The sequence below is a fragment of the Melospiza georgiana genome, chromosome 3 (assembly GCF_028018845.1).
Source record: "Melospiza georgiana isolate bMelGeo1 chromosome 3, bMelGeo1.pri, whole genome shotgun sequence".
In the NCBI taxonomy this organism is placed as follows: Eukaryota; Metazoa; Chordata; class Aves; order Passeriformes; family Passerellidae; genus Melospiza; species Melospiza georgiana.
In genome coordinates, this window is record NC_080432.1 from 66,842,935 (window position 1) to 66,856,287 (window position 13,353).

General features: G+C 39.4%; 1 protein-coding gene across 1 annotated transcript in view; it reads right to left on the minus strand.

Moving 5' to 3' along the window:
* The window catches only part of ARID1B (AT-rich interaction domain 1B), a 324,972-nt gene that overhangs the window by 223,992 nt on the left and 87,627 nt on the right, over nt 1–13,353 (minus strand). Inside the window, exon 4 of the mRNA XM_058019477.1 lies at nt 1,206–1,316. Within this exon, the coding sequence (XP_057875460.1) occupies nt 1,206–1,316 (111 nt within the window). The remainder of the gene's footprint in view (nt 1–1,205; nt 1,317–13,353) is intronic.

A 13,353-nucleotide genomic window follows, 5' to 3' on the forward strand; every position in this document is an offset into this window, starting at 1 on the left:
TCCATTTTTGAGAACTGTTCAGACAAACCAGTCTGTTTTAAAAAGGTCTCCTGAAAACTGTCAAATTAGTACTAGGTTCAAAGCAAATGGATATATTTTCTCATACCAGTTTCCATTGCTTTTCCTGAGACTTGCATGTTTCAAATGTCATGTAAAGAATTTGTAGCACATATACTCTCCTAGGTGCCAAAGATGTAACTTTAAAATGCTATGAAGATGTTTATTGCCCTATTTTTAGGGATTTACAATTGTGCCATGTGCCAGAGGTAATATATACATCATACTACCAGATTTCACAAATAAATGTGATATCTTGATACAGTAAACTTTTCAGAGAGATCTCTCTGCCAACTGCAAATGAATAAATACCCAGTGAACCGTGGGAAATATCTTACATGTTTCTGATACATTATTCCAAGCCAGAGGTCACATAGTTTATATAAAGTTTTCATCATTTAAGCTGAACATATTCAAGTTGGTTTAAATTCATGCTGGTTTATACCAACAAACAAGAAAATCCCCAAACCACAAGGAGCACACAGAGACAAGGCTAAGTACTTTGTCCACTACAAGACCTTCAAAAATGCAAGCAGCTGCAATGTCTTCATAACATATATTCATTTGTGCTGTTTCCCCCACAGCGGAATGTGTAGAGCTCAGAAAAGCTGATACATATTGGTCCAAAATAATTTCCTAATAAAAAATCAACCTAGCCCAAGTACTGCTGCCATTCTTGCTTCTACACTTGTGTAGTAATAGATATTACCAGAATTAACATGTCAAACTCATTACTGATTATCGGGGTTTGGAACAGACAGCTCTTGGTTACAGTATTCTAAACCAGAATCTACTGAAAACATTTGAAAAAGGACACAGAAAAAAAGCCTCCTCCTCACCAGATTGGTTTGTGCAAGAATGGAATTCCTAAAGTTAAAAAATCAATCAATTTCCTCTATGCAAATACACATGTGCAGAAGCACCGAACATGAATGTGCATAAATAGTGCAGTTCTGAACCAGAAGAAGCCTAAGCCGAGTCCACTCACATACAAGCTATCTGTTCCCATATTTTTAAAAACAATTTTTCATCAACCTTATTTTGTCTTTCTTCTTTCACTACTTCTCATCTGCTCATCCCAGATGCAATAAACTGGTATGTAAAGTGCTTTCAATTTTAAAATACTGAAACAAACATTATTTTCTTACTGGTAAGCTCGATGGTCTTTCTTGCTGGATTAGATTCAAGTCTTCATGGTTAGGCTTTCCTGGGGCCATAGGGGGTTGAGATCTGGTTCCATAGCCTTCCTGAGACATGTCCTGCAACAACAGTTTTAAAAGAATTATTAACCTGACTCAGTAATTATAATTAAATCTGCATAATGGAAGGGTGAAAATAAAAGAGCTGAGTGCTGATGGTTTTTTTTGATCTGAAGTTTTTACTTGTTAAACCTTTCTGATACAAGTATCAAGTCCACACAGGTATCTCTACGACATGTGCTGTTTGTAAAGAAAACCAGGGAACTGAGATGCATGCCAACAACCAGCAGAGAATCATACCACTGGCACATGGGAAAACACACTAAACCAAACCACTTAAACAACCCCATTTTACTGTAAAATAGTCAGTAGCAAGCATAAACATTCATCCTACTCTAAGACTTATTCTCAAGCGTTTTGATAAAGTACTAAGCCAGGTGGAAGACTGGGCTTGAAAATAGGATTGCAATCATGCTGTGTAATCAGACTCCTGTAACAAGCCTGGATTTACCATCAATACTACTGGCTGGCAAATTTCAAACCCTGACCATCAGGACACAGCACAGCCACTGCATCTGCTGGACACACATTTTGTTTGAAGGTTAGAGGGCACATGAATTTGATCAAGCATAGCTCCAAAGCTTGTACCAGTAACCTGGGGATTTTCCTCCCTACACAGGCCCAACCAGTTGTAGCTAATGGCCCAGCACCATCAGTAGTCGTAGTTAATGGCCCCCACCCATGCATGGGTGGGACAAGCAATGAAGCAACCTCCTGTCCCGCACCCCATCTTCCACCCCCCAGCACAAGCTCATATCACACACAGAGATACTTGCCCATTGCAAAGCCTTAAATTCAGGCTTCATTTTAGCTTCTATAGCAGCCCCTACACCAGCTTCTTTAGGGAAAACAACAGAAAGCTCAATACTGACTTCAGCATGCATAACTGGCAGGGAAAGTTGAAAAACCAGTTCCTGCTAGAAAAGATATCTCACCTTTTTCTTTGTTTTTAAATGATTTAACTCTCCTCTCCCCTTCCCTAGCTTACTACCAGTTCAGTTTGCTTCAGCCACCCTAAGGCTTTGGATTTGGTGGCATACCTGAAGCAGGCAGAAGCTGCAAGGCACAGAAGGACGGGGCAAGCTGCCCTCTGCCCCACCCCAGCACACCTTGCTGCTGCCTGTGCAGGGCTGCCGGGCTGCCCAGTGCCCACAGCCACAGCTGCGGCTCATGCACAGACTCCAGAAGGCAGCTGGCTGGCAGAGCAGGAAAGCTTTCTGTCTCTGGTTTTAGCCCAGCTTCTGACAGAGAGAAATTTGTTAACAACTGTACCATTTTCATTCAGCCCCTTCCACCCATTTGGACTCTCACAGATTATTTTAAGGGATGCAGAAAATTCAATGGGGCTAATTAAACAAACCCCAGCAAACCTGATACGATATAAACCCAGCAATAAATGACCCTATCCCTAAGCCTGTGCCAAGTAAAATCAAGAAACACTTAAAAGGCCAGCACTTCAATGTGGTTACCAGCAGAGGGTAACAATTAGGCTTAAGGGTGACAAAGGCTGATGGCTGAATGATTATTATCCCCTGTGACCCCCCGCACTCCCTCCCGCCCAGATTTCCACTTGTCACACAGCTCTCCTGCTGCGCACACCAGCAGGTTCCTGTGGATTAACAGTGAGGTTTAAAATCAACAAATGGCACAAGGCCTCCATTCAGCAGCCTTCACCCCAGTACAAAGGAGTAGAAAGGTGCAGGACAGCTTCACAATAGGCAAACAAATGAGCAAACCTCTGCTTTCCTTTTTATTTAAAAATGCGCATGCACACACACACACCACGCTCATGCACGCTGGGGCTGTCACTACACAGGCATTCCCAAAAAACCTGGCAACCCCGGATTTCAACTTCCAATTCAGCATTCGATGCTGTTCTTCCTAATTCTTAAAAATTGGACCAAATAAAAACCACTTGTCAAAACAACAACAACAACAACAACAAAAACCACACAGCTATACCAAGAGTGGTGAAAAAGGATAAATGGGATATTCAGTTTAGGAGTCATTGTAGAAACACAATTGTTCCCTTTTCCCAAACAGACACTACAGGGTTTTGCTGGGAAGCAAAACATGTTTTTAATATTTTGAAAAATCAAGAGGCATTACTTCCTTACGAAGTACCAAGCATGGGTTTTCCCACATGTTTGCAAGATTTTAACCTTGCTTCCTACTGAAATTTCCAGGGAGACCAGAGCAGGAGAGAGAAGAGACAGCATGCTTTCTCATGAGAAATACTGCAGGTTAAATGGAATTTACTTTTACCTGGGTATTTGAAGACTATGTATGAAATGTCTTTCCACACACTGAAGAGCACAATAAAAAACCCAGACACAACACCCTTTGTCTTTTTAAATGCACTGTTTTCACAGAGCTTTCCCTTCTGTCTGTAGAAAAATCAAATCCATTTGCTGAGTTGTAGGTGAGGTTTGCAAACACACAGACATTTGTGTTTGTTAATGATGCAGGCACCTGTGCACTCCAAATGGGACTGAGATTACAAACTCTTTCTTACATTCTCTGCAAAGCTATGTAGATACTCAAATCACTAGAAACTTGGAAAGCAGCTCTTGAGAAATAAAGGATCAGTTTGCTCTCAGTAAGCTGCAGGCTTGGGAATCTCCCAGATGAAATATGCATGGGACTGTGTGTATAATTTTATCTGTTTATACACATGTATTGTCCAATAAAAACAGTCCATTTATATCCTAAACATAATGATTAAATAATAGCATATTTCACTAAGAGGTTGGCTTCATAACCAAAGTAGTGCTTAGTATCATTTTCACTGAAAAACAGAAGAGAGAAAATCCCTACTGCCTGTCTTCAGTTCTCCATTTGGAAATTTTTGTTAACATACAGCATATTACAGAATAGCGACAACAGATTTTGAGAGATAAATAAGAAATAAGGACAGAAGTATTAGAGTAAATTGTCTGTCACAGAGGAAATGCATGGAATTGGCAATTCTCACAGCTTTGAAAGGTCATTTTTCTTCCTAGCATCTAGGAATGGATTTATCGGGCACTGAAGAGAGGGAACATAAGGGGAAGAGAAACATGTAACCACGTGTTGTGCTACAGTCATGGCTGAGGAATTCCCCACTGATACTGGGGCTCAGTCTTCTCCTGGGATTCCTGACTTTTTTTTTTTTTGTTTGACTCCCAGTATTTCATCCATCATTGACATCAGCTTTCAAAATAAAGCTTATGACTTTTTATGAATCACAGAAAATCCTTCTCCCATAGATGAGCATGTGTGTTAGACAGAAACCCAGGCTTTTATAAACAGAAGGCTACAAGTTTCCACTCAGAACTTCCCAACTTGGCACAAACCCAATCATATCATAGCTGTTACAGCACAAACTGTCAACAAAGTTGTAAAATAACTAAAGTCAGGGTTTCCCCCATCAGATTTTAGAAAAGCACAAGGACACATAATCAGCAAGTCATAAACATATACTCAAAATAGCTGAGGTTTAGACTTTTTTAGACTTTTAAAAACACATTTATGATTAAAATAGGTAGACAAAAAAAGGACTAGACAGAGTCTAACGCCTATATATTGGGTAAGCTGTTCAGAAATTGGTCCATAAACAATTATTATATTTGGGGAGCAATAATAACAACATTCAACTGTTTATAATTCACAGAGCCTGGACTAGTTATTCATCTCCTATTTACATACACTTTCAGCTTTTTCTGCAAATTGAGGTATATGGAACTCAAGATTTGTGTAGTCTAAGGAGTAAGGGAGGAAATGGGATATTTTCATCCCTCTTGTTCTCTGTTACTGTATTCATCTTATAGACTTACCAAGTCTCTAATTCTGGTGTGGGATTTCACTACCACAGAGGTTTAAAGTGACAGAGTGAGCCTACATACTGGCCTGCAATAAAGTCAAAGGCTCCTTGTTCCTGCCTCCCACAAGTCTTGCAGCTGGACACACATCCCTTAGTTTGTATTAGTGGTCTTTATTAGACCACTTTGTTAGATGGTGCAACTTAAAACTTGCCAGGTAAGCAACCCCTTCCCCTTCAGCTTTATCATGGCTCACTGAGCTGAGCTGGCCTTGGGAAGGGTTGGGCGAGCAAGAGAGGAAGGAAATTTCCCTTCTTTGGCAGCAGCCAGCCATGAGCCTGGCTTCACACTTGCAGGAGTCAATTACACTGCAACCACTTTGGAGCAGGCCACTGCCAGACAGTTTTTTCTCTTTTCCCCCTCACCATGTGCAGTGGTAATTAGTGTCATGCTTTCATTCTCTAGCTGGATGTAGCCTAAGACAAGCAAGCCTGTCCACATGGATGAGTTCTCTGCAAATCTGAATGAATACAGCACCAAAAATGATTGAAACCATGTAGATGCAATGCACATTTGTTTTAAGTTTTGCCGAAGAAGATTAGATCTAATTATTAAATAGTTTAAATTATTTTTAATGGAAAATAAAAGCTTAGTGAAAATATTAATGTTTGCGGGAAAACCACATTTAAAGGAGGGTTGGGTGAGAAATGTCATTCAGGCTTCATTCACTTCTACTGCAGTGAGTTTCAGAGGGATAACATGACCACCCAGGAAGATAAGTACCATGATGGTTAAACAGAAAGAAGATAATTTATTTAAAATAATATGCTAGAATTCAATCTGAAAAAAACTCATTAAAAAGTATTTTAGCCCATGTTCTTGATTCAGTGGGTTAAACTGAAGAACACTTCAAGTGTGAGAGCAGTAAATTCTATAGCAATGTGACAACAAGCAAAAATGAAAACAAATGTTAATTTTTTTTTTTTTTTTTTTTTTTTTTTTGCCTCAGACCACTTGAGAATGGAAATCAGAACCCAGTAGAGCAGCCAAGAGAAGTGGACAGCCCTAGAGTACAAGAGCATTTTACTCATCTCTGAAGGAATACCACTGAACAGAAAGAAGCCAAGTGATATGTTAGGGGCTATGCGAGAAGGATATGCCTTGTTACCAGTCAGCCAAGCATCTGTTCATTCTGTGCAGATAAGTATGTATCAACACATCTCCCCTATTTCTACCTTTTGCACTAACAGACTACAATAAAGAAAAAATTACTTACCAGAATGATGACATATCCCTAAACAGCCAACTTCCAGCCCAACCCTAATACCTAACATGTAACCTCCCAAGTTGTATATTCTCTGGTAGCACAAAACTGACAACAAAGGCCAGCCAACCTGCTAGAGGAATATTGTAGGTAAGGCTGCACTCAGAAAAAATGTTATGCCCAAGGGCACAGGCAACACTAAGTCTCATGCAAGCAGCCCTGTGGGGAAGGATCCACTAAGGACAAAAGAGCAGAGACATTTGCTTGAATCCTGGCCAGATGGTCTGCAAAAGTCCTGCAGGATGTATATGAACTCTTGCAGAAGTTCTAGAAGTTCTTGGGTCAAGAAGAAATACATACATACATACATATCTTGAATTTTATGAATCAGAAATGGGAAAGGAAAAAATGAAACAGAAGCCTACAAAGCCTTGAAGAAAATTGCTATCTTGCAGCTGGAGAGCACCGTGCACAAACCAGCAAGCAAGTCTCTTGCTGCACAGCAGGAACAGGTGATTGCTGAAAAAAAAAAAGTTTGGTCCTAGCACCTATTACACCAACAAAAAAAGAAGAGCATGCTAACCACCGGAGGTGGATTACCCATGCAGTCTGGTAATCCTCTTAAACACACGAGTCTGTGTTTACGTGATGAACTGAATAAACCCCGTTCACAACCAGAATATGTAAATCACTTCAAGCCAACCCTCTCTCACCACCACGGAAAGCTGAATGGAGACAAGCAAAGCAGTGGCAACCAGGAGCTTGGCATCTCTTGCAACACACTGACACTTTTGCTGACGGCTACATCAGTGGGACCAGCAACTTTCAGGTTGTTATCATTTGCCCACAGTCAAGCCAGGGTTGTAACATGCCCTCAGAAACAAAGATGATACTCTGCCTCACCAAGTTAACTTCAGTCTTCAACATCTTTACCGATACTAAAGGGAATCAACAACTTCAGAAAATTGCCAAAGCAAAATAGCACCTTCCTTTCTGAAGAGGAGAGATTAATCCAAAAATCATAACTCATCTGTAAGAGAAAAATCCTACCATGTACATGGAGATATTTGCGAAACGTGCCAGTTTGCATGCCTCGAGTGCTGACCAGTCATTGTCCGTAAGACACCTCATCACCATCAATGTTATTAATACTGTCCCTTCTAAGATATCTGCAGTTTCTTTCTAAAACTTGCTATATCCTAGACATCCTTTGTTAGGCTGCTTAAAAAAAATATTTACAATCGTAACATAATTTTCTCCTTTCATGATTCCAGTTATCATGAAATGACATCTAAGTTAAGTCATAAGACACTGCAGAGGGAAGAAAAAAATACACCATGCAGCAATTGATGCAAAAGATACTTAGGTAAGCAAATATATTATGGAGGGTCAGCTCATCAGAATTCTCCAGAAGTTATTAGCAAGTCAGACTACCTATCAAAGGCTTTTTGCTGTAGAATACACTGAAAACATTTTAAGCACAGACAGGGTCAAAAAAACCTCTCCACATCTTACAGGAAGATTTTTTGTTTGGACAACACAGCTTCTAGTCGCATATTAGGTAACCTGAGCATATCAACAAGCCAGAAGGGTCTTTCTTCCTCAACACTCTAGTCCATTTTCACATGTGTCTTGCTATATGGCCTCCAGGAGCCACATTAGGCGAGTGATGCAGGAAGAGCTCCAAGATGAAATCATTCTCAGAAACCCTTATCTTGCTTTTCTCTTTCGCCACTATTGCATTCCATGGATCACAGAGCATATCAATAGTGGATTTAATCAGAAACAAGACATTTCTTCTCGTTTTCCTCTCTCATACTTGTAACATGCCACAAGAAAAATAGGCCAGTTTGATGTTTGTATTAAAATGTGACTGTTGCACACCGCACAACCTGATAAACAGTTGTCAGCTCTTCATTTACAGGCAAAAAAGGTAGGATTTCGTTCTAAAGATCTAAAGTTCCAGTTTATTTATAAAGAGATGAGAGACAGTCAAAAGAAGTAAACTGAGAAATGTAACTTGGAAATGAGGGGTAAAAAATGATCATTTTATTTCCATGCATTTTCCCATGTTTACAGAGCTTTTTGGACTTTTCCTAAAAAACCCACAAGGCTTGACAGTCCAACCACGCTTTCATTTTCTACACCCCCTCCTTCCTCTCCCTGCCATTTTTTCACTGACAAAGCTATATTTAAAACAAAACAGAACAAAAAAGTTGTTTTAAAAAGAGGCCCGGCTGGTTTTGCATGTCCTATTCTTTACAGTCACTTGGGACAGACTACTATGTTAATGTGATGACTTACAGATTTTGTGCCATCCAGCATCCTGCCCTGCCACACTAGTCCTTCCTAAAACTCCAGAATCGCTTCAGCAGACCCGAGACGTGAAGCGGGGCTGAGAAACAGCTCTGCACCCCAAAGGAACAGCTGAACCCAGCAAAAGGTGGGAGAGGGGCAGGATTTCAAACCTGCCATTTCTTCCAACTCGGCTGCTGCAGAAGCAGAGGGCTGGGGGGCTCTGTGCCCCAGAGGGCAGCAGCCTGCCCCAGACTGCCTGCTGCTGCCGAGGAAGCTCTCCCAAGCATACGGCTCGCTGGCAGAAATGAGGTCAGAGCACTGCCCGCAGCTTACAGCAGAGCTCAAAGCCTGAAGCCAGCTTACAGAATAAAGAGAAAAGCTGCACCGAGAGCAGCTGCTACCTCTAGGCTAATCGAGCTAGGTACCCAAGGATGAGACTTCCTCACTCAAGACTGGGAAACATTACTTCAGTGTTTTCTTAGGGGCACGTCTGTGTCTGTGCTTTGAGGTAGAAGCCAGGACTTCATCTAAAGGCTCATGAAACCCTGCAAATCGGTGAGGAAGGGCTGCAAAATATCACTGAGGTTACATTTTAAAAAAAATTAGAATAGAGAGATTTGCTTCCTAGCCCCTGTCCCTCATATATAAAGCTATATTGTATAAGGGACAATTTATACCACAGTCCAGTGACACCTGCTTACTTACCCTCTAATACTCCACCACAGATAGCCCTTAAATAAAAACTGAAAGGAGATTTACCTACTATTTTATCAACAATTCAATCGTAGGAGAAGGAACTAAAGCTCAGATGCAAAAAAGTCTGAAATAAACTTGGTAAAGAAGGTATTCTCAACTGGTCTCTACTGTTTTGGTTAACTTCGGCTTTCAGTAAGTGAAAGCGCTGGAGTGTTACATTTAGGGCTGGCTACTGGAAGCACAAAATTAGCTGCATTACCATCCTCCCTTTCTCTGCAGTCTGTGAAGACACACAGTATCTGTGCAAAAATCTTTAAATCCAACCCATGGCACAAAGCAATATCTTAGTCCAAGGAGTGGGAAAAGAACTGAAATTTCCAAAAGGAAGCACCCACCAGTAGAAGAAATTCAATGGACTGCACAATACAACAGTTCAAACTAACAGCAGTAAACTATTTCTTTATTCTTTTGAGATAGAAAAGTCTTCACCACCATCACCACAACCACAATTTCTCAAAAGAAAATATTCCCAGCTGGGCTGCTGCTGGGAGTGTCAGGAGAAGGGGGTAAGAGGGTGGTGGACAAATGAAAGAAGTGGTGAAAACTTAAAACTCTGAGACCAGACCACTGACTACTCTTTAACATAGAAATGAAAAAACAGTGATGTTCATTAAAAGTTGGTAAAGGATTACTAGGTAATAAAGCAACAATGATCCTCTCTTTTTTGTGAGAGTGAAGGAGAGCAATCTTCATGAATTCTATAGGCAGAGACCCAAATCCCAGACTGGTTATAGCTGGTTATTTAGCTTTCTACCTACAAACATGCATGTCAAAGATAGCTTCTTGGCAGCCAGGGATAAACATGAGGAAGACACAAAGAGAGAGGCTGTGTTCTTCCAGAGCTTGATTTATTGAGGGACAGCTCACCAAGACCAACAGTTGTTCTCCTATCTTCCACAACATAAACACCAAGTAGTTTTGTCAACATGTAAAGGTAAACTTGTTTTTTAAGTGGTACCTTATTTATTTTTATTTTTTATTTCATTCTTTGTTGTACATATCTGATTGCAACAACTAAAACACTCAGTAACAATTCAGCTGCATGCTCCAAAATCTATTTGAAATCCTACTACAGTACTGGAAAGGATAATGAATGCTTATGAAATGTATGCTGGTCAATATTCAGATAATTCATTGTCTCAACAACAAAATCCCAATGCAAAATACAGAAAGTAAAACTAAATATAGTTATACTGAACAGCTTCGATTATTAAAGAAAATGCATTCAGCCAACAAAACACAGTGCTAGATTTTATGCCACGAATATTAACAAACTTATTTTCCCTACCTCTGAGGAAAATAATGTGTATTAATTTAAAGGCCATAAGAGAATATTGCTATATTGCAACTGGCCATGAGGTGCAATTTACAAGACCACTGAAATTTGGAATATATACTGCTCATACAGAACTAAAAACCAAACCAACCAACCAAACAGAACAAATAGTAAAAAAATACCCCAACCACTTAGATTTATTAGTAGTTTTTAGACTTTACAACATGAGCACTTAATTCAGAATGCTATTCTATTTACATTTTAGAATTTTTCTTAGAACAGCATTTGTGCCTTTATATTCTAAAATATTTGCCTACATAACTTTTGTCAATGAACAGCCATCAGATTAGTGGGTCATAAAATAAATGACAGTTACACAATCAGGTATCTTCTGATAAACTCTGATAAATTCTGTTTAACTTACTGCTACATAAAATTTTTTCTGGGATATTAATTTAGCTCTCAGAATAACATTAAAAAAAAACCCTCCTTGAATAGTAAGAAGAGTGGTAAGGGTAGCAACAATAGTTATGATCACTAATATCCTATAACAAAATAGTTTTTATCAGCCTGCATTCCAGTAGTTTTACTATCAAGTTAATTAATTGACTCCTATGCTAATATCTAAATGCCAAGCAATTAATGGCACTGAACTATAGATGGCTTTTCTTTGCTCTTGTAGAGTTATTTTATAAAGCAAATGCAATTCTGTCACTTCGTTGATTTAATGCAGGCTTTGTGAGGTTAATATTCCAAAGCAATTGCAAAATAAAGAACTGCTTTAATTAACCTTCTGTGATTTAAATACTGGGAGAAATCAGAACTCAGAAACTTTAAATAATATCATCATCATAACAACATTACTTTGTGGATCAAAGCCAAACCACTGATTTGAGAACTTTAAGAAATACATTTGGACACGTGCATCTGACTGTGTTTCTAAATTCATTAAAAGGACCTTTCTCTAAGCATAGCATACTAAATCCATGCTAGATTTTACATAGTTTTTGTAGTTGAGCTGAAAACCGTTTCCTTTTAAGATTATTCACTTATAAATACTGAAATTTTTAGTTAGAACAAATGATTCAGCACCCCTGCTTTTTGCAGTAGAATACTTTGTGAAGATTTTTGTTATGAACATAGGACACTGCTCACTAAATCTACAAACTGATTGCACATATGTAACTGACCACTTAAAATTAAAGCAGCAAAACAGGAGATTTTCCTAGGAGATTAAGTTTGCTCTCTTTTCAATTTATCTGAAGGGAGGCTTTTATTGCCAGAGCTTCTTTATGATATTGTATGCTAACTTCATTTTAGAACACGAAAAAAATCAAGACTCAGGCCTTTCAGTATTGCAGAACTTTCAAGCACAAAAGCTGCAGTATATCTGCCAGGGTCAGAATGATACAAAAACACAGGAATAAAAATTAAAAACCAGCAGGATACAGGTGAACATGAACATTCCTGCCAAACAGGTTTGCAACGCGCGCTGACCTATCTCCTCTGACTATCCTGCCAGGTATCACCAAACCCCCATCAGCAGCAGATGCCTGAAGAGGTGCACTTGCTGGTTTCTCAGGAAAAGAAAGATGACCTTCAGAATTCCTCCTTCAAATGGAAAAGCCTGCTTTCAGCAGAAAACCATTAAGAGATGAAGACAGCAAAAGAACATACACACTGAGAAAATATTTAACTACAATGAGGGAACTTGAAACTGAAGGTGCTGTTCAGTTGTTGAGACAACTCAGAGGCAAACAAATTCTTTCACTGACAGTCCTTTGGAAGATTATAAAACAGAAGTATAAACAAGCTTGCTACATTTTATACATGAACAGTAGTACCACTTTGCAAGATAAAGTACTTCTCCTTTTCCAGTAGTACCACTTAACAAATCCAAGTTACTACAAAGACAGTACGTGTAAGGAGCAGTTATACATGCTAACTTTAACAGCTTCAGGCCTAACAGACAGGAGTTGGATTTTTATTTGCATAAACTGATCACAATCTCTGTAAACATTCTCTTTAAAATAACAGGGCCAAAAAAGTCTTCCCTAAATCTGAATGCAGATTTTTGGGTTTGGTCAACAAGCCTTCAGCAAAAACAAGCCTGCGCTGCTGTGACTGCTGCTCTGTGCTATGCCCTCAATTTTGTGTTTGTGCTCAGGTGTGAGTTTACAGACAATTATACTTTCTTCTTCTGCCTGACTCTATTCCTTCTAGCTACTTAGCTCCGGAAGATTATTCTCCAAGTCTGAGGAGGCAGCACTTTATAATCTTATAAATACAGAGAGAAATACTGAGGAAAAAAAGACAGAGGTTTGAGACACTTCCTGGAATGATATAAGCAATGATGAGCAAACAGATCAGTCCCCAAATGGACAATAATCAGCCATTCCCACTGCTGGGAGAAGACACAGCACAGGAGTCAGTTTCACTGAACTCCTGAGCTGAGCTAAGTACCCTCCACCAGAAAAACAGCCTTATGCTGAACACTTATTTGCTATCAGAGCAGCATCATGATTATGAAATAAGACTTTACAAAAGCAGAGATCTAACTGGCCAAGATTTCAATCAGTTAAGTACTCATTGAACCTACAAGGGTTCAAACCCCTCTTGTCCTTCCTGAAAATATCATGTGCT